The sequence below is a fragment of the Leucoraja erinacea genome, chromosome 2 (assembly GCF_028641065.1).
Source record: "Leucoraja erinacea ecotype New England chromosome 2, Leri_hhj_1, whole genome shotgun sequence".
NCBI lineage: Eukaryota > Metazoa > Chordata > Chondrichthyes > Rajiformes > Rajidae > Leucoraja > Leucoraja erinaceus.
Window position 1 is genome coordinate 43,083,694 of NC_073378.1, and position 21,781 is coordinate 43,105,474.

The following is a 21,781-nucleotide window of genomic DNA, read 5'->3' on the forward strand; positions in this document are numbered from 1 at the left end:
ATTGTCAGTGCAGAGGGGCTAGGAGCAAGGCCAAGTGTGCATCCAGAGTCAAGGTCTGGAATAGTACTAGGTGTGCAGTCAAAGCTGGGACAATGGGATTGTTCAGCACTGGGAACCGAAGCAGGTAAGCAGCTATGATCAGGGTAGAATAGGTGGCCAGGTGTAAGGCTGTACTCAGGGTCAGGAATGAGAGAAGGTATGAAACTGGAGTCATGATCAGGAGTAGTACCAGGTGTGCAGTGAGACCCAGGTTGGTCAACATGGGCCAAGTGCTTGATTATAATCTGATTTCCGTACATGAATATACTAAGATCATTGATGTGCTGCATCTGTTGATCAGAGCCTGGCTCTACTGTAGAATGTAATTAGGAATGTAATTTAGCCTAACCTTATTCATAGCTAATCCAATTTAAAGCATAAATATTGCATTCAAGTGCATGTCAAAAGACTCGCCACAGAATGAACCAGATTGCACAATGTCAAGCTGAAAAAATGCAAAACCTCCGTACCAATCGGAGGGGTGCACCCCCCTCCCACACCCTCCCCCCGCCCCAGTCGCTACGCTCCCTTGGGCTTGGTCTCTCGCAATTTCTCACTCCCAACTCTCACCCAATGTTGACAGCCCTGCAGCTGTAACATGGAGTCTCAATTCCTGAAACACCTCATCTGCTGTTTTGTGGACTTTCTTCAAGACGTCGCTATTTATTTACCTGTGTTTCCTTGCATACATGTCTTTCTCCACGGTAGAAATATTTCAGAGGTGAAATACTGGTTTAGAATCTTTCCCATCTGCTGTGGCTCCACACATCGTTGAACTCTGATCTAATAGGGGCTTATTCTTTTGCCCCCAGAATACTTGTGGAATTTCTTTGGATTTTCCTTTACCTTATCTGCCAAATGAGCAGAACTCACTGGAATCGGCAATGCAATAGGTTTAGAGCTGCAACGGTTTTCAAATATTCTGAGGTTACGCAATCTATTTCTTGCCACCCAGAAAAAAAAGTTAAGTAGGGTTATTTTATCCATGTTTTCATTGACAAATACATTTCTAGATTGTATTTTTTATCTGTAATTAAAACTGTGACGGCATGGCAATAGGATGTTATTTCCATGCTATTTCTGTGCAACTAATTCTAGCCTAGACCTCGCTCACATAAATTATAAACCCATAAGAACATTCTGAGTCACTCGTTGACTTGATAGAACACCATGATAAATTTTGGTAATACATTGAATATTTTTAATGTGTTACTGATTGGCATGCCCTGGCAACTTAATGTAAAAGCTAAATATGATCCACTGTTCAAGGACTGCTGTAGAAATAAAGAGCCAAGATAGTTTTAGATATGGTCGAAAATTCTGCAGCATCAAAATAATATTCAGTTTCAATAAATATTAATATCCCAGAGCAAATTTATTATTCTGCATTCCAGTTAACTGTTCTGAGTATTGGTCCGAATAATGATTCATCTAAAGCAGAATTCTTGCTGATACCAACACTTCATACACAGGGGTTTCTCATAATGTATCTCTGAGACTGAAAACATGAATGTCCAAAAAGACATACGGTGATAGGTGCAGAAAAAATCACTACTATCTGTTTCTTTAGTTAGATTTGAGGCACTTGCAATTGATTCAGACATGAGTGTAAGCAATGAGCTGAATTTCTTGACAGATCGTCAGTGTTCCTAATAATAGAAATCTTTCTCTCCAACCTTGGAATACAGGGCGGCGTGATGGCACAGCACTAGAGTTGCTGCCTTACAGTGCCAGAGACCCGGGTTTGATCCTGACTGCGGGTGCTTCACAATGTTCGCCACGTGACCTGCATGGGTTTTCACTGTGATCTCCGGCTTCCTCCCATACTCCAGAGACATACAGGTTTGCAGGTTTAGTATAATTGTAAATTATCCTTAGTGTGTGTAGGATAGTGTAAGTGTGCGAGGATTGCTGGTCGGTGCAGACTTGCTGGGCCGAAGCAATCCATGCTGTATCTCTAAACTAAACAAAACTAAACAGAAGAAAAAATCTTGTGTAAGAAAGGTTAGTTCAGTGAATTTTCACCCAGAATTTACATCACCAGCAACAATTCTGCTTTAAATGTCATTATTCAGACCAAGAGGTGTGGATAGTGAAGACAGACACAATATTTTTCCGAAAGTGTAAATGTGAATGACTAGAGGAATAGATTTAAGATGAGAGGGGCAAAGTTTGAAGCAGACGTGCACAGCACATTTTTTAGACAGTGATTGCCTGGAACCCACTGTGGGTGCTGGTGGTGGAGACAGATATGATTTTGCATTTAAGAGATTTTTGGTTAGGTACGTGGATATGCTGGTAATGGAGGATTATGTTCAGGTGGATACGAGTTGGTCTTGGTCAGTGATTGCACACTAAAATGCCCGTTCCTGTGCTGTACTGTTCTCTGTTCTAATTCTGCTTTAAATTAGTCATTATTCAGACCCGCACTCAATGGCAGCCAACTGTAGAGGGCCAATTTAATCCGTGAAGCCAGTTGCTATGTGGAGGACAAGGCCCCATGCAGACCTTGCTATCGTTACTTGTGTCGTGAAGCTAGGTGTGATGATGTTGAGGTTTTACAGGACTTTGGTTAGGCTGCCATTGGTGTGTTATGTGGTTCTGGTCACTCCATTACAAAAAGGATGTGGAGGCTTTGGTGGGGTGCAGTAGAGATTAATGCAGAATAATGCCTGGATTAGAGGGAAGAAGAGGTTTGGTAAAATATAATTCTTTTCTCTGGAGCGTTTGAGGTTATGGAGAGCCCTGATAGATCTATATAACTTTCTGAGAGCCGTAGAAAGGATATGCAGTTAGGTTAGAAATGTCTAGGGTAGAAAAGTTCTAGGGTAGAAATGTCTAGAGCGGATATCCTAAAGGTGACAGGGGCAAAATTGAAAGAGAATGGAGGGATATGGATGTCGCACAGGCAGAGGAAATGTGTTTAATTTGGCACATTGTTCATCGTGGACATTGCGGGCTGAAGCTCTGGTTCCTGTGCTATATTGTTCCATGTTCTATGGTGAAGCCCTGCATATAGAAATGCTCTGACAACCAGTTGGGCCATGCAACAAGGTTTATCCAGTTGTTCAATCATTTTGATTATCAACATAGACATTAAAAAAGCATTGAAAACACTTAAATTACCAGAAAGTAATTAAATACGCTTAACATGATTCAATTCACTCAAAGAAATGTAGACTGTCTACAGACAGTGCTCTCCATCGAAATAGAAGGAGTTACTGAAAATGCTGAAACTGTGCCAGGTTCACTAGGTTATTTTCCAGTGTAGCTACTAGGAAATTGGCACTTTACTGCCGGAGTACTGTGCAGTCAGGAAATTGGCTTCAGCACCACACGGGAAGCTCAGGATGTGTGCTTTCCTTCAGGCTTTTACGGAGATACCAAACTTCCTTGTGGTTACAGAAGGAAATACCAAGAATTTAATGATAAATAAAAGCCTTTGTTTTGAAAACATGGGTTGTTATTTCTATCCTATGTTCTCAAAAATCATTTTCATATTGATTCAGTGATTTCACATTTGTTCAAACTAAAATATATTTGTTTTCATATTTTAACAATTGTAAATAAATATGAATAACTTTAGCAAAGTACACCAACTGTGAAATTTACTCTTTTCTGTTTAAATCAAAGTTAAATTTGAGAGGACAACTTTACTTTTGGGAATTAATTCAAAATATCCAGTAAACAACAGAAAATTGAATGTTACTAAAAAAAAATGTTAAACATAGAAACATAGAAATTAGGTGCAGGAGTAGGCCATTCGGCCCTTCGAGCCTGCACCGCCATTCAATATGATCATGGCTGATCATCCAACTCAGTATCCCGTACCTGCCTTCTCTCCATACCCCCTGATCCCCTTAGCCACAAGGGCCACATCTAACTCCCTCTTAAATATAGCCAATGAACTGGCCTCAACTACCCTCTGTGGCAGAGAGTTCCAGAGATTCACCACTCTCTGTGTGAAAAAAGTTCTTCTCATCTCGGTTTTAAAGGATTTCCCCCCTTATCCTTAAGCTGTGACCCCTTGTCCTGGACTTCCCTAACATCGGGAACAATCTTCCTGCATCTAGCCTGTCCAACCCCTTAAGAATTTTGTAAGTTTCTATAAGATCCCCTCTCAATCTTCTAAATTCTAGAGAGTATAAACCAAGTCTATCCAGTCTTCTTCATAAGACAGTCCTGACATCCCAGGAATCAGTCTGGTGAACCGTCTCTGCACTCCCTCTATGGCAATAATGTCCTTCCTCAGATTTGGAGACCAAAACTGTACGCAATACTCCAGGTGTGGTCTCACCAAGACCCTGTACAACTGTAGTAGAACCTCCCTGCTCCTATACTCAAATCCTTCGCATTATTTCCAAAGTTATTATTAAACCTTTGCATTATTTCCAAAGTTACAGTTTATGACATGAAAACTAGTTTAAATTTTAGTAAGAAATATTCAGATGCTATAATGTAATAGTAATTTTTACATCTTTTACACTCTTAGAAAAATTGTATAAAAATGGTTTATCCATCACTGCCAAGAAAGCTGAAGAAAATCAGACACAACCTTGTGCTCTGTTTAAAACACGTCAACAGTACGGTGAACAAGTGCCTTGGCCATGAAATGTTTTGGGACTATCATAGCTTCTCAAAGGTTGGATAAACTTGGATTGTTTTCTCTGGAACATCGGAGGTTGAGGGGGTCTTTATAGAAGTATATAAAATAATTGGAGGCATAGATAGCGTAGACAGTCAGAACCTTTTTTCCGGGGTGGAAATGTCCGAAACTAGAGGGCAGCACAGTGGCGCAGTGGTAGAGTTGCTGCTTCACAGCGCACAGAGCCAGGTTCTATCCTGACTATGGGTGCCGTCTGTATGGAGTTTGTACGTTCTCCCTGTGATCCTCACCATGCAGGGTTTTCTCCGGGAGCATATTCTGAAGAATTGCAGGTTTGTTGGTTACTTGGCTTCTGGATATTGTCTCTAGTGTGTAGGATAGAATTAGTGTATGCGTGATCATTGGTCGGCGTAGACTTGGTGGGCTGAAGGGCCTGTTTCCATGTTATATATCTAAAATTAAAACTGAAAAACAAAAACTAAAGCTAAAGAGCATAGCTATAAAGTAAAAAGGTGAAATTTCAAAGGAGATGTAGCCAGGCAAGCTTTTTACATAGAGAGTAGTGGAACCAGATCTGACAATGGTACTATAATGGATAAGAGGAATTTGGTTAGGCACATGAAAGTGCAAGGAATAGAGGGATATGGATCATGTTAACGTCATCATGTTCAGCACAAATATCGTGGGCTGAAGGGCAACAATGTTACAGTGCTGTAGTATTCTATGTTCAATGTTAACATAAGAAATAGGAGCAGCAGTATGCCAGATTGCCCAAAGAAGCTGCTCTCATGCAATAAGATCGGTTTCCCATAAATTTAATTTTGAAAGACAGCACAAAATGTATTAAGGCTGAATACAATACTGGTTTCTGGATGATGCAGGGACCTCTGTCAAAGTTACTATCATAGATCTTCAGCTAGCCTGTGATTGCAAATTTGCATGCATGCTAAGAGAAGGTGTTGAATTAATCACCATTTAAAATATTTTGTGCTTGTTAACTGATAATGCACGATTGCAAAATACAATTTAAGTAGCTTGTTAAAAAGACCTTGTATTTTTTCTCTGCAACTAACATTATAATGCTGCAACACTATATTGTGTACTCTGGTATTTTTCCGTTTACACTACATTTGTATATGATTATACTCTTGTATGGTATGATTTAGTTTAGTTTAGCAATACAGAGCGGAAACAGCCCCTTTGGCCCAACGAATCTGCAATGACCAGCGATCCCCTCACATTAACACTACCCTGCACACATTAGGTACAATAGACAATAGACAATAGGTGCAAGAGTAGGCCATTCGGCCCTTCGAGCCAGCACCGCCATTCAATGTGATCATGGCTGATCATCGCCAATCAGTACCCTGTTCCTGCCTTCTCCCCATATCCCCTGACTCTGCTATTTTTAAGAGCCCTATCTAGCTCTCTCTTGAAAGCATCCAGAAAACCTGCCTCCACCACCCTCTGAGGCAGGAACATGTTTCCTGCCTCTAGCGTGTCCAAACCCTCAACAATCTTATATGTTTCAATGAGATCCCCTCTCATCTGTCTAAGCTCCAGAGTGTACAAGCCCAGCTGCTCCATTCTCTCAGCATATGACAGTCCCGCCATTCCGGGAATTAACCTTGTAAACCTGCGCTGCACTCCCTCTATAGCAAGAATGTCCTTCCTTAAATTAGGACAATTTTACAATTATACCAAGCCAATTAACAGAAACATAGAAAATAGGTGCAGGAGTAGGCCATTTGGCCCTTCGAGCCTGCACCGCCATTCAATATGATCATGGCTGATCATCCAACTCAGTATCCTGTACCTGCCTTCTCTCCATAACCCCTGATCCCTTTAGCCACAAGGGCCACATCTAACTCCCTCTTAAATATAGCCAATTAACTGGCCTCAACTACTTTCTGCGGCAGTGAATTCCAGAGATTCACCACTCTCTGTGTGAAAAAAAAATTTCTCATCTCGGTCTGAAAGGATTTCCCCTTCATCCTTAAACTGTGACCTCTTGTCCTAGACTTCCCCAACATCAGGAACAATCTTCCTGCATCTAGTCTTTCCACCGCTTAAGAATTTTGTAAGTTTCTATAAGATCCCCCCTCAATCTTCTAAATTCTAGCGAGTACAAGCCAAGTCTATCCAGTCTTTCTTCATATGAAAGTCCTGACATCCCAGGAATCAGTCTGGTGAACCTGCTCTGTACTCCCTCTATGGCAAGAATGTATTTCCTCAGATTTGGAGACCAAAACTGTACGCGATACTCCAGGTGTGGTCTCACCAAGACCCTGTACAACTGCAGTAGAACCTCCCTGCTCCTATACTCTAATCCTTTTGCTATGAATGCTAACATACCATTCGCTTTCTTCACTGCCTGCTGCACCTGCATGCCTACTTTCAATGACTGGTGTACCATGACACCCAGGTCGCGTTGTATCTCCCCTTTTCCTAATCGGCCACCATTTAGATAATAGTCTACTTTCCTGTGTTTGCCACCAAAGTGGATAACCTCACATTTATCCACATTATACTGCATCTGCCATGCATATGCCCACTCACCCAGCCTATCCAAGCCACCCTGCAGCCTCCTAGCATCCTCCTCACAGCTAACACTGCCCTCCAACTTCGTGTCATCCGCAAACCTGGAGATGTTGCATTCAATTCCCTCGTCCAAATCATTAATATATATTGTAAATAGCTGGGGTCCCAGCACAGAGCCGTGCGGTACCCCACTAGTCACTGCCTGCCATTCTGAAAAGGAACCGTTTACTACCACTCTTTGCTTCCTGTTTGCCAGCCTGTTTCTCTATCCGGCAATTAACCTAGAAACTTGTACATCTTTGGAGTATGGGAGGAAACCGAAGATCTCGGAGAAAACCCACGCAAGTCACGGGGAGAGCCTATAAACTCCGTACCGACAAGCACCCGTAGTCAGGATCAAACCCAGGTTTCTGGTGCTGTAAAGCAGTACCTCTACCGCTATGTCATCATGTCGCATGTCGCAACAAAGCTTTTCACTGTACATGTGACAATAGTAAGCCAGTACCAATACTGATACTTCGAGCTACCACATCTGATTGATTTCTGGCCCTTGGTACCAAAGAAAACAGTGAAAATTATTACATTGATTAATGTTCTCCAGAGATGGTGCCTGATCTACTGAGTTACTTCAGCACTTTGTGCCCTTTAAAGCACATCTTTGGTTTGGAGTTAAAGTTTTATACCTTGCAGCATAGAAATCACTTCTGCCACTACAGTAATTAGCACAAACACAAACATTACTCACTTCTTTCTCATGTACAAATTGAATGCTGTGGTTTGACGCTCTTTATCCAAATGCAAGTAGAAAGAAAGAAATGATGTCTCATGCAAAAGGACTGACTTCTACATATCCAGATTGAATGTTTTATCTGCTAGGCTAATGAGAATTTTATGCACTGTTAGCATCTCAATAAACATCTTTTAATCACTGCGCTACAGATTTAGAAGAATGGAAATGGTGGAAACAGGAAGATACCCTCAAGCTTGCTCTAACACTCAATAAAATCTCAGCTGGTTCATTCCTTAATTCCATTCTATTGCTTTCTGCCCTGTGTTGAATGTGTAGAATGACAAACCTCTGAGCTCTGGGATAGGGGGTCCAAATACACATAGTGTCAAAGAAACAGACCCTTCACACCAACTTGTCCTTGCTGGCCAAGATGCCCTATCTACACTAGTCCCACCTGCCCATGTTTGGCCCATATCCCTCTAAACCTTTCCTTTACAAGTACCTGTCCAATGTCTTTTAAATGTTAATATAGTACCCGCCTCAGTTACCTCCTCTGGCAGCTCATTCCATGTGCCAACCACCCTTTGTGTGAAAAAGCTGCCCATCTGATATTAAATCTTTCCCCTCTCTTCCTCTCAGTGCTAAATGGATGATCCCTTTAGTTCCAATCCTCAGTGCCACGATTCCAGGTGATAACACCAGATGGAAGAGACTTTCATCACCCATCCTGATGTGTCCTATTTTACAGATGATTTGGGCATATTGTCAGTGGAGTAGTCAGGGGGATGACATATATCTAGAACCTGGGAAGCTGTGGCATTTGTCACCAGAATGGTAAGATCTAGGCAACGGTTCATTTAAAAAATTGCTTAAAAAATTATTCTGAAGTGAGGAGGCACCCAAGCAGGCAGAAAGCTTTCTGCCCACGAGGCACGATAGAAGCCTTGCGTCAGTAAAATTCATCAGCATTAAATCCTGACAGTTATCTTCCAGTGTATTCACAGGAGATGGTGATGAAGGTAAATGTCAGAATTTAATTTTGATGAATTTTAGAGCCTATGGTCTTACAATGAATACCGTTTTCATAAAGGTGCTGTTCCATTTTCTCTACAGCGTCAAGTACACTCAGGTTCAGATATCGTGCAGCCAGATGCAGATTCGAGCTCAACTCTACTCTAGACAACAATAAACCGCATTAAATAGACAGTCTAAATCCAGACTCGGGGCTCAGTCAGACTATAAAGTGAACAAGTTGTGACTCCCTGGAGGAGATACTCTCACAGAGCTTGGTTTAATACTTCATAGGAGTGTAAATCTGGTGCAGTGTCAAAACCACCATACAAATCACTGATGGAAATCCCTTGTAACACTATTGTGCTTGATTTAAATGCTCAGAGAACAGGATGCAGTCATGCAGATAGGGTTCGTGGGTTTGAGGGTAATAAACTAGCATAGATAGAGGATTGTTTAAGGGACAGAAAACAGAGGAGATGTAAATAGATCATTCTCAAGTTGACACCCAATAACTAGAGAGCTCCTTCAGAGACCAGTGGCAAATCCTCAGCTATTTTGAATGCAGTACTGATTTTTTAAAAACATTTTTCAATGTAATTCTGAAGTTCTGGTGAGCACCAACACTTGCCACTACCCTGCCTGTAAGGTCCACAACTTACTGGTGTGGACTTCTAGCAGTAACACCCTGAAAAAACACCAACGTGCTTACCGTTCTAGCCATAGACAGCATCACACAGCAGAAATTAAACAAGACCAACAGAATGCTGTGACAAGGAGTTAAACCGTGCCCCAGGCTTAATCGGCTATTAAACATGTAAAACAAAGTCAATGTCAACTTCAAAAATATTCACTAAATATTAAAAATGAAATGGGGTACTGAAACAATGGAACAGATTGGGATAGACTTGGCCCACTGCCTCAAATCGCCACACGCAATCCCTGCACTCCCATTTTGACTTGTGCCAGATTTAGAAAGTGATCTCGTTAACCTCCCCTTCAGGAAGCCACTCTTCTAAATGACAGCCAGGCAGTGATTGGTGTAGTTTTACAGCCATCTCTGATCGTTTCATGGTTATAAAAATGTTACTTTATTAATGACGACTTTGAATTCTCCTGATGCCATGGTGGGATTTGAACATGGTGGGATTTGAACTCCTTTCTCTGGATAATGTTCCAGAGCACTGGCTACTAGTTCCGATGCTTAGTCATCACATGTTTGATATCCTGCGTAGTTACCACCATTAGCAACAACCACAGCCAACATGATTAGCCTACTTAAACCAATTAATACAGAAAACCCAGAACACTTTAAGGGTTGGAAGACAAAAAACATAGTGGGTCAGGCAGCATCTCTGGGGAACATGGACAGGTATCATTTCTAGTAAATTTGTTTGAAAAATGTAAATTAACATCCTTGTGCCTCTTCCCCTTGAAACCCATTTCTCTCCATTGAAATTGATAATCTTGATATTCCTACAATGGGTGTTACAGGGCAAGTTCGGCTGGAAAATTCCTTGGTCAAACTGCATCGAACTGCCAAAGCAGGAGCTCATAGGAAGTCCAATGTGGCAGCCCAGAAAGGAAATATACACAACCCATATACACAACCCAAGTATCTGTCTGGAAACTTGGGTTGTGTACACAGAACTAAGAATTGTTTTTAACTCTTTTTTATATGTTTCACGTTCAAACTATTTAAATCAGGCTATATATCAATATATTTAAATCTATATTACTTAAAGTCTGATCTTGACCACTTCCTGTTGTTCTGTATATTGATTTTACAAAAAACGCTGCCACATACGGCTGTGATTTTTGTCCATCTTACTCAGAGTCCCCCTCCGCTGCGCAGGACAAGAGGACTTTTCCCATCGATGAAAAATAAAAGTGTTATTAGTGTTTAAAAAATGTTGATATTCTCACTCCTGTAGGCCACGCCCTTTCTGGAGGAACTACAAAACCCAGAAGTGTTGAGTGCCTCAGTCAGTCTCTGCAAGATGGGGGGAAGTGAGAGGGTCACGACTCTCAGTCTGAGCTGTGAATAACACTGAAAACATGTCTACTAAACTGTGAGTGGTTTTACTGACCTGTCAGTGCCCTTAATGTGGTTTGAAAATATAGTTTGGAAATGCTAAAGACATGTTGCCTTTGGTTTGGAAATGCTAAAGCTGTGTTGCCTTTGATTTGGAAATGCTAAAGCTGTGTGTGCCTTTGGTTTGGAAATGCTAAATCTGTGATGCCTTTGGTTTGGAAATGCTAAAGCTGTGTTGCCTTTGGTTTGGAAATGCTAAAGCTGTGTTGCGTTATTAAACTTGCCTTGATTAATTAAAGTTGCCTTGCCTAATTAAAGTTGCCTTGCCTAATTAAAGTTGCCTTGCCTTCAATATAATTAAAAGTCTAATATTGACCACTTCCTGTTTGCGTTTTATGTTGATTTTAGAAAAAAACGCTACCACGTATGGCTTTGATTTTTGACCATCTTACTCAGAGTCCCCATCTGCTCATCAGGTGCCGAGGATTTTTCCCATCGGTGAAAAATAAAAGATTTATTAGTGTTTAAAAAATGTTGAGATTCTCTCTCCTGTCAATCACGCCATGAAGGCCATGCCCCTTCTGGTGGGAGGGACTATAAAACCCAGAAGTGTGGGCGTGGTTCAGTCTCTGCAAGATGCAGGAGGGAGAGGTCACATACGACTCACTGTCTTTAGTGGCCTTGCACCCTGCTTGAAGTGGTAAGACACTGCACTTGAATTTGGTGGTCTTGCACCCTGCTTGAAATGGAATTTCAAGGAATAGCCGTGAGTCAACAGCCAGCCCACCAGTCGTGAGTGAGCTGTCAGCACAGCAGACTTGAGTAACTGAGCCGCCACCCCAAGAATCCATTCGGCCCACAATGTCCATACTAGCCCTCTGGAAGCCAGTCCCTTCAGCCCACAACACCCATACTAGCACTCCAGAAAGCCCCCCCCTCCCCCCCCACTGGCCACCAATATTGGAATTGGTGGAGAGGTGGAATATTGCGTTGGGCGACCAACCCCCCTGTGTGATGCTGGGACCCAAACGGGTCCCACTTAGTTTAGTTAATTATATTTATTAGGTAGATTTCAGATACATGAAAGAGATATAGTGATGGCCAAATTGAAAAACTGGATCCGAATATTTTTGCAATAAACGGCAGCAGAAGCCAAGATGTATTTACTCATCCGGAGTTACGCAGAGGCAACAACAACTGATTTTCTGCCTAAATATACCCAATGTTTTATTTCGATCTGCGATATGCATGGCTGCAATTAAAATATATTCAGCTGTGGTAATGATCTGGCAGGTGCAAATTATGTTGATGTTCTTCTGTTTAATTGATGCCTTCTTCATGGATAACTCTCTTGACATAAGTGTCCTTCCATTAAATTTTAAGTCTAATTAAATGAACAAACTGCCACCAACCTGTTTATGAGCATGGTCGTAGGAATTTATATGATTATCAAATTCCTGATGTTTGTGGTACTGCTTGTCACACAGCTCACAGTAGAAATTGGCTTTCAGGTCCTCAAGCGCTTTTGCTATGGCCTTCTCCTTTCCGGCATCCTGCAGAGATAAAATTGGTAGGTTATCATGTTAGTAGTACTCAACTGAGACGCGAGTGAGCAGAGACAACATACACCTTGGCAAAGTATGGTTTCCATGGCAATGGTTCTCAAACACACTAAATTGGAGAGAAAATGTCGAAAAGGAAATTGGTGTCTATCATCACCTTTCACCCTGGGGAGTTTTTCAATGGAGCAAATAAATGAGAGGCTGAATTCACTGCAAAGTAAAATAATACCATATCCTACGGTTCAATATTTCACAATAGGTCAGAACAGAGAACTGTTAGATGTGTATGATAATCCCATCCTTCGAAAACAGTCAGAAAATCAATTGTGTAAAACAAAGCGCTGGAGTAATTCAGTGGGCCAGGCAGCATGTCTGGAGGGAATGAATCGGTGACATTTTAGATCAGCAGCCTTCTTCAGACAATCCATTGCTCCAGCTACAAGTAGTAACTTCTGGTAGTGCATAAAATAGTTTGTGTTGCATAATGTCCCCTATTTCTGCCCTGCTTCTCCCATTACTGCAGTCTAAAATAAAGAAAGACACTTGGACTGCAAATGCTGCAATCTGAAGCAAAAAACAAACAAACTGATGGAGGAACCTGGAAGATCAGGCAACATTTTTTTTTTTTTTTTTTTTTTCCCAAAAAATTTATTCAATTATTAAAAAATAATATTTACACTACAATAAAACAAGCCAGAACCCACCACCATAAATACAATACAAACATATATCCATAATAAACTATTATACAATTATGATACAATCCTTATTGAGGATACATTCAACACCCTGCGGAGCCCAGCGGTCCCGGAACTCCCTCAGGGTGCCCACAGACCAGGGTGCCCAAAGGGTATTCCCTTTCTAATCCCACCCGGGCACGGACGTAACCCCGGAAAAGGGGCAGGCAGCTGGCTCGGGTAGAGCCCTCCGCCGCCTGGCGCCGTGACTCGCGGATGGCCAGCTTGGCCAGGCCCAGGAGCAACCCAACCAGGACATCTTCAGCCCTACCCTCTCCCCTACGCACAGGGTGTCCAAAGATGAGGATGGTGGGTGAAAAATGCAGCCAGAAGGCAAGGAGCAGCCCCTTTAGATATTCAAACAGTGGCTGCAGCCTCACACACTCCATGTACACGTGGTACACAGACTCTTCCAGCCCGCAAAAGTGGCAGGCGGCTGGCGAGTCTGTGAATCGCGAGAGAAACAGGTTGCAGGGAACTCCTCGGTGCAATACCCTCCACCCCAGGTCCCCAATGTAGAGGGGGAGAATCCCTGCGTAGAGGGACCCCCACCGGGGGCCCCCCTCGCGACCGGAAGGCAACACTGACCGCCACTTGGTGTCCGGACGGTGGACCAGGGCGAGGAAGTGCAGGGTGTGGAGGAGGAGCCTGTACAGGACACGCCTCCCTGCGTCTTGGAGGGAGACGAAGGGTGTCGAGGAAAGGCGGCTCAAATTGTGTGGGACCGGCTCCCGGGATGGATTACGGCGCCTGGGTCCGATGAGTACTTCCGGCTGAGCGGGGATTTGCTCAACCGCAAGTACTCCACACATTTGAGCCCCCCGGTCACCCGATGGGGCGGGACAAGGACTGGCTGCTCTCACGCCCGGGCCGTCACCCTCCGCCGGCGGAGGTGGGGCCCGGTCAACGGCAACCAGGTTCCAGACTCTCAACAAGTCCCTGTAGAAGCCGGGCATCCCCATCAGGACCGCACGGCTGACGCCCACCATCGGGATCCGCGTACCTCGTTGAAGGCAGCGGCTCCGTTGGAAAAAGTGCGTTGCCAGCATGTGCCACCTGGGAGGATGCCCTGAGTACAGGTATCTCTGCAAGGTCCTGAGGCGGAGAGCCGCCAACTTGGTGCGAATGCACACCAGCGACTGACCACCCTCCTCGATCGGGAGACTCAGGACCGCTGCTGAGACCCAGTGCTTTCCGTTGCCCCAGAAGAAGTCCACCAACTTCTTCTGGATGATCCCAGCAAAGGTGGCTGATGGGACCAATGTGGTCAATCTGTACCAGAGCATGGAGGCCACGAGTTGGTTAATGACCAACACCCTGCCCCGGTAGGAAAGCACTCTGAGGAGACCCGCCCAGCGTCCCAGCCGGGTGACGACTTTCACCTCCAGCTCCTGCCAGTTCGCCAGCCAGGTCTCCGCACCGGGACTCAGGTAGACTCCCAAGTAGAGGAGGTGTGTGGTACTCCACGTGAAAGACCTCATCTCTTCCGGGAGGGAGTCCACCTGCCAGGGACCCACCAAGAGTCCAGAACATTTCCCCCAGTTGATCCTGGCAGAGGAGGCGGCCGAGAAGACTCGTTGTCACTCACGCATCCTCTGCAGGTCGACGGGGTCGGTGACCATGAGGAGCACGTCATCGGCGTAGACCGAGAGGACCACCTCCATGTCCGGCTCGCATAGAACCATGCCCGTCAACCTCCTCCGAAGCAGACTAAGGAATGGCTCCACGCAGATGGCGTACAGTTGGCCAGACATGGGGCATCCCTGACGTACTCCTCTGTGGAAGGGAATGGGGGCCGTCAAGGATCCATTGACTTTCACGAGGAACTCTGCGGTGGCGTATAAAAGTCGGATCCAGGACACAAAGTGCGGTCCGAACCCAAACGCCCGCAGAGTCCTCAACAGATACTCGTGATCCACCCTGTCAAAAGCCTTCTCCTGGTCGAGGGAGAGAAAGGCAATGGGTACACCGGTCTCCTGAGCCAGGTAGACCAGGTCCCGGACCAGATGGATATTGTCCTGGATGGACCGGCCTGGGACCGTGTAAGACTGGTCAGGGTGGATCACTTGAGCCAGCACTGGGCCCAGACGGTTTGCCATTGCCTTGGCAAAGACCTTGTAGTCGGTACAGAGGAGGGAGACTGGGCGCCAGTTTTTTAGACGGCGGAGATCGCCCTTCTTGGGCAGAAGGACCACGACAGCCCTTCGCCAAGACAGGGGCATCTCTCCGGTTGCCAGGCTCTCCCTCAATACCATGGTGTAGTCCTCCCCGAGGATCCCCCAGAAAGTGCGGAGGAACTCTGCTGTCAGTCCGTCTAGGCCAGGGGATTTGCCCCTACGGATCTGATGGAGGGCCGCGGTCAGTTCATCCAGTGTCAGGGGGGCATCCAGACGCTCGGCATCCTCCGGGTCGACCGTGGCTAGACCTTCCCACAGATCACTGCACTCGTCCCCGCCAGAGCTATCTGGTGAGAATAAGGTCCCATAAAAGGAACGAACTGCTGCGTTAATGTCCTCTGGTTCAGTGACGGAGGAGTCATCATCAGCGAGCAGCTCCACTAACTGCTGACGGACTCCCCGCCACTTCTCCAGCGAGTAGAAGAAGGGTGAACCGCGGTCCAAATCATGGAGCAATTGGATCCGTGACCTCACGTACGCGCCTCGAGATTGCTCCAACTGTATCTCCTTCAGCGCATCCTTCTTCTCCTGGTATTCCCTCCAGAGGATCGTGTTCCCGACAGTCTGACTTAGACGCGAATCCAAATCGAGTAGCTCACTCCCGAGCTGTCTGATCTTGGAATCACGTCTCTTGGTCGACCCTCTAGTGTACTCCTGACAGAAACTCTGGATGTGGGCCTTGCCCACATCCCACCATAGCCGCAGGGAGTGAAATCCTCCCCGCTTCCTCTTCCAGGTATTCCAGAACCTCGCAAACGAGTCCCGGAAGCGGCGATCCTCCAGCAGCCGGTTGTTAAAATGCCAGTACGCGGACCCGATCAGGCAACATTGGTGGGGCCAGAGAGATAGTCAACATTTTGGGTTGACACCCTGCATCAGTCCTGATCCAGGGTCCGCTTCCACAGTTGTAACCCAACACACAGCGTTACAGTTCATTTTGACCAGTCTAAAGTGAAGCTGTATTAGAAGCTTAGATTAAGTTTATAATTATTCTGGGAACGTTGACAGATTGCAAGTACAATTAATACCTTGCCATATTATTTTTCCTTCATTTGTTCTGTTATCAATATGGAAACATTATTGGTCTCTACTGAGAAGCAGTTGATCTATACTATTGAGTATTTTCTCACACAATATGGAGAGTGTGGATGAGTTCATGAGTCACAGGTTAGCAGAGTGGCATGTAAATGGCAGTGGAAATTTGATATATTTGAGAGATACTCCATCTTGGGGAGAAGGAACTAAAAGTAGTTTAAGGGGTCAAGGTCTGTCAGTCCAGTCGGATGGTCAACAATCATATAGAAAGTTGCTGCCAAAAAATGAACACAATATTTTATTAATGAGGCCCATTATATGCTGGTGATTTTTCTTCTATAATGCAGCACAACCAAAATGGGGAAAAACATAATAAAATGTTAGAAAAATAAAGGTGTGTACATCAATATGTCATAAAAAAAGAATGAAAGTTACTTGACCGAGCTACTTGCAAGTCCATTATTTAAAAAAGAGATATCTTTGTATCATGAAAATTCTTGTTTTTTTTAGCAGAGTAGGACATGTTTATGTCTTAAGATGGCTTGTGATGGTGAGAAAATGGACACAGCCAAAGGAGTCTGAAAACTGTAACGTCCAGGTTCGGGAACAGCTTCTTCCCAACATCCATCAGGATACTGAACACTTCGAACTCCAACTAAACTCCGAACTATAAACTGCCTTGATTGCAATAGGGTGATTTCACCAAATGTCAAATGAGCGTAGATCCCCCCTCACGTGACCGAAAAATTTAACTGGAGGACATATGTCACTTCGGTACATGTTAGTGAATGGGGAAACACGCACTTTCACACCCGTTAAAAACATGGAAAACGGCCGATATTTGAGCTGAAATTTTCTGTGCTAGTCGGGGTGACTGTGAAGCACAGCGACCTAAATTTTCAGGCAAAAAAAAAGATAGAAAGTAAGGTAATTACAAGAGGGAACTGAAGGTGGAAAAACAGCGGAAGTGAACAGCAGACATTTGCCGTGGAGATTTAAAGGTCCAACATTTATCGGGAATTATCGCGTTTGCTCGCTGCATTTCATCAAAAGTAAGGCATTATTAACTTACTTTTGATGAAATTCAGCGAGCAAACGCGATAATTCCCGATATTTTGGACCTTTAAATCTCCACGGCAAATGTCTGCTGTTCACTTCCGCTGTTTTTCCACCTTCAGTTCCCTCTTGTAATTACCTTACTTTCTATCTTTTTTTTTGCCTGAAAATTTAGGTCGCTGTGCTTCACGGTCACCCCGACTAGCACAGAAAATTTCAGCTCAAAAATCGGCCGTTTTCCATGTTTTTAACGGGTGTGAAAGTGCGTGTTTCCCCATTCACTAACATGTACCGAAGTGACATATGTCCTCCAGTTAAATTTTTCGGTCACGTGAGGGGGGATCTACGCTCATTTGACATTTGGTGAAATCACCCTATAGGGACTCAAGCTTTATTTTGTTTTTGCACTATGTTAGGATTTTTATGTATTTAACTTTTTTTTCACTAGAACACAGAGGTTCATGGGGTTGTTATTGGTACTGGAGTGCTTGAGTTATAAGGAGAGACTGAATAGATTGGGCATTTTTTGATTGAGCACAAGAGATTGAGGGGTGACCTTATAGAAGCATATACATTCTTGAGGGGCACTGATAATGTGGATTGTCACAGATTTTTTTCTAAGGTAGGGCAGTCTAAAACTAGAGGGCATAGAGGGGGGAAAGATTTAAAAGGCAACTGAGGAGCAAATATTTCATACAGTGGGTGGTGGATATGTGAAATGAGCTGTCAGGAGAAGCTGCAGATGAGGATACAATTGCCATGTTTAAAAGACAATTGGACAGACATGTAGACAGAGAAGGTTTAAAAGTATATGGGCTAAATGCATGCAGATGGTATATTAGCTCAGATACACACCTTGTTTAGCATGGAATAGTTGGGCCAAGGGCTGTTTCTGCATTGTATAACTCTGTGATCTATGAAAGTAGAATTATCCTGCACACAGGATAATAATCTCAGGAAACGTTCCTGCAAATGTGAACTTTGGAATTCTCCACTTGGGGAGATGTGGGTGTAGTGGTGAGCATTTGAAGGAGAGTTTCAATAAAGTATTAGACATCAGGAGCTATGGGGATTGGATAAAATGGTGGATTTTAGGCACAAGATCAGCTTTGACCTAATTAAATTGTTGAACTGGCTGGAAGAGCTGTGTGGCCTGCTTCTGCTTCTATTTAACTTGTTCTTATCATCTTCTGCATCATTAATGAGTTAATAACTTACCAACAGTTTCACCTTATGTTTAAAACATTTTTTTAAAGCAACATTAAAAAAATTAAGTATGTCAGAATTGCCCAGAAACATAGTGAAAGTCCATTATCCAAATCCTTGAGCATTCTCAATAATAATATGATCAAAGGATAGCTTTTGAAGCAGGAAAGCACTTCCAGTGAGAAACATAGAAAATAGGTGCAGGAGTAGGCTATTCGGCCCTTCGAGCCTGCACTGCCATTCAATATGATCATGGCTGATCATCCAACTCAGTATCCTGTACCTGCCTTCTCTCCATACCCCCTGATCCCTTTAGCCACAAGGGCCACATCTAACTCCCTCTTAAGTATATCCAATTAACTGGCCTCAACTACATTCTGTGGCAGAGAATTCCACAGATTCACCATTCTCTGTGTGAAAAATGTTTTTCTTATCTCGGTCCTAAAATACTTCCCCCTTACCCTTAAACTATGACCCCTTGTTCTGGACTTCCCCAACATCGGGAACAATCTTCTTGCATCTAGCCTGTCCTACCTCTTAAGAATTTTGTAATGAAGATGAACAAGGGTTCCGAACCGAAGCATCATCTCTCCCTTCCTTCCACAGATGCTGCCTGGCCCGCAGAGATACTCCAGCATTTTGTGTTTCCCTCAAGATCTGTGTGATGTTTCATGATTGAGCAAATTATTGATACATACTATGACCAAAAGAGTGCAAAGCGACAGTTTGGTAAGCAAGAATAAAAAGACACCCAGATGCAGAAGCTGAAGAAAGTAGGGTGGCAGTGATCATGGTGAGAACCAGCTGCAGGTTTGTGAGTGTCCATGCATTGTAATTGTAATTGTAATTGTAAATCTTTATTGTCATTTCCTGAGTATTCACATACCCAGAGGAAACAAAAAAACGTTGCTCAACCAGTGTCCATTCAGTTTGCATTAAAAAATAAATAGGAATTAAAATTAAAAAATACATGTCATGAAACAAATTTAACACTCTACTAAACATTCAACAGCCGTTCCGACCGGCAGCGGCACAACAGTGGCTCTGCTGCAGTGTGGGGGTTTGTGCGCGATACTTGGCAGGGGGCAAAGTCCATTTAACAGTCTTATAGCCTGTGGGAAGAAGCTGAGGAGCATCCTGCTTGTTTTGCAGCTAATGCTCCTGTACCTCTTCCCAGATGGGAGGATGGAGAAAATGTCATGCGATGGGTGGTAAGGGTCTTTGATGATGGAGATGGCTCTGTTGATACATCTCTTCTTGTATATGTCCAGCAGGAAGGGGAGTGGAGCACCAATAATCCTGCTTGCGGTCTTCACTATCCTGTCCAGTTGGTGCCGTTCGTACGCCTTGCAGCTCCCGAACCAGGAAGTGATGCCGTATGTCAGTGTGCTCTCGACAGTCCCCCTATAAAAAGTCCGTAGGTGTGTAGTGGGGAGGCCTGCTTTACGTAGTCTTCGGAGAGGGTGAAGTCGCTGCTGGGCTCTCTTGACCAGAGCTGTGGTGTTGGCCGTGGACGTCAGGTCCTCAGACAGATGTAGTCCTAAGAACTTTATGCTGCTGACCCTTTCCACATCAGCTCCGTCGATGTGCAGAGGTGTATGGTGTTGTTTCCCCGCCCTCCTGAAGTCAACCACCATCTCCTTAGTTTTTCCCACGTTAAGAATGAGGTTGTGGGATTTGCACCAACCTGTGAGCAGCTCCACCTCCATCCTGTACGCCGATTCATCATTGTCACTGATGAGACCCACTACTGTTGTGTCATCAGCGAACTTGTTGATGAAGTTGTTATTGAGTCTGGCAGTACAGTCGTGTGTCAGCAGACTAAACAGAAGGGGGCTTAGGACACAGCCTTGGGGTGAGCCAGTGCTCACGGCTATGGTTTTTGATGTCCTACTGCCCACCCTGACTGTCTGCTGCCGTTGCGACAGAAAGTTCAGGACCCAGCTACATGTGCCAGCATCAACCCCCAACAGCTCCAACTTCTCCACCAGCTGCTGCGGAATGATTGTATTGAAAGCAGAGCTGAAGTCTATGAAGAGGATCCTGGCATAGGTATTTTTCCGATCGAGATGTGACAATACGAGGTTCAGTGTTGTTGAGACTGCGTCCTCTGTGGATCGGTTGGCTCTGTAGGCGAACTGCAGTGGGTCTAGGTCGGCAGGTAGACTATTTTTGATGTGCTGCATAACCAGTCGCTCAAAACACTTCATTACAATGGGTGTTAGGGCCACTGGTCGATGAACCTTTGATAAGAGGCTTGCTGTGGTCACATTAAGGACCAGCAGTTTAGCCAGCTAAATCTGTTCCATTGGGAAATCTGAATGGAGTTGGATAGGTAGAAATGTTGCTGAACATTCTATGTTGCTTTAGGCAGCAGCCTGGGTAGGAATCCTGTTTATGGAAAACACTCATTCATTCAGAGTGGCACAGTGGCACAGTGGTAGAGTAGTTGCCTCACAACGCCAGAGACCCAGGTTCAATCCTGACCTCAGATACTGTTTGTACGGTATTTGTACGTTCTCCCTGTGACCATGTGGGTTTTCTCTGGGTGCTCCAGTTTCCTCCCACACTCCAAAGACGTGCAGGTTTTGAGGTTAATTGTTTCTGTAAATTGTCCGTAATGTGGGATGTGAAACTGAGATAACATAGAACTGGTGTATGGGTGATTGTTGGTCAGCATGGACCGAAGGGCCTGTTTCCATGCTGTATCCCTAAACTAAATTAAACATTCTGAGAGAGAGGGAACATAAAGGCAAGGGAAGGATTTACAATCTGAACAAAAGTAACTCTTTAACAAAAATAAAAATAATTTCATGATTTGTTATTTTGATTGTTAAGCTTTTCCATTTGAAGAAAAGTGAACTTCTGTTAAGAGGTTAAATATCTTTAGCAATAGATTCATACAGATTTATGCATGAATCATCTGATATTACTGCTTTTTTTTTAACAAACTGCAGTACAGCAATGTTTCTACTTCAGATTCTGGGAGTTCATGGGAAAAAAAGGCAACTCAATTAGTCAGAAACTGTAACTATTCACATTAAGT

At 44.0% G+C, this 21,781-nt stretch overlaps 1 protein-coding gene across 1 annotated transcript in view; it reads right to left on the reverse strand.

The window, feature by feature from the left end:
• LOC129709424 (G patch domain-containing protein 8) overlaps positions 1-21,781 on the reverse strand; it is a 457,275-nt gene that overhangs the window by 68,652 nt on the left and 366,842 nt on the right. The window contains exon 2 of the mRNA XM_055655798.1: positions 12,375-12,515. Coding sequence (XP_055511773.1) covers positions 12,375-12,515 — 141 coding nt within the window. The remainder of the gene's footprint in view (positions 1-12,374; positions 12,516-21,781) is intronic.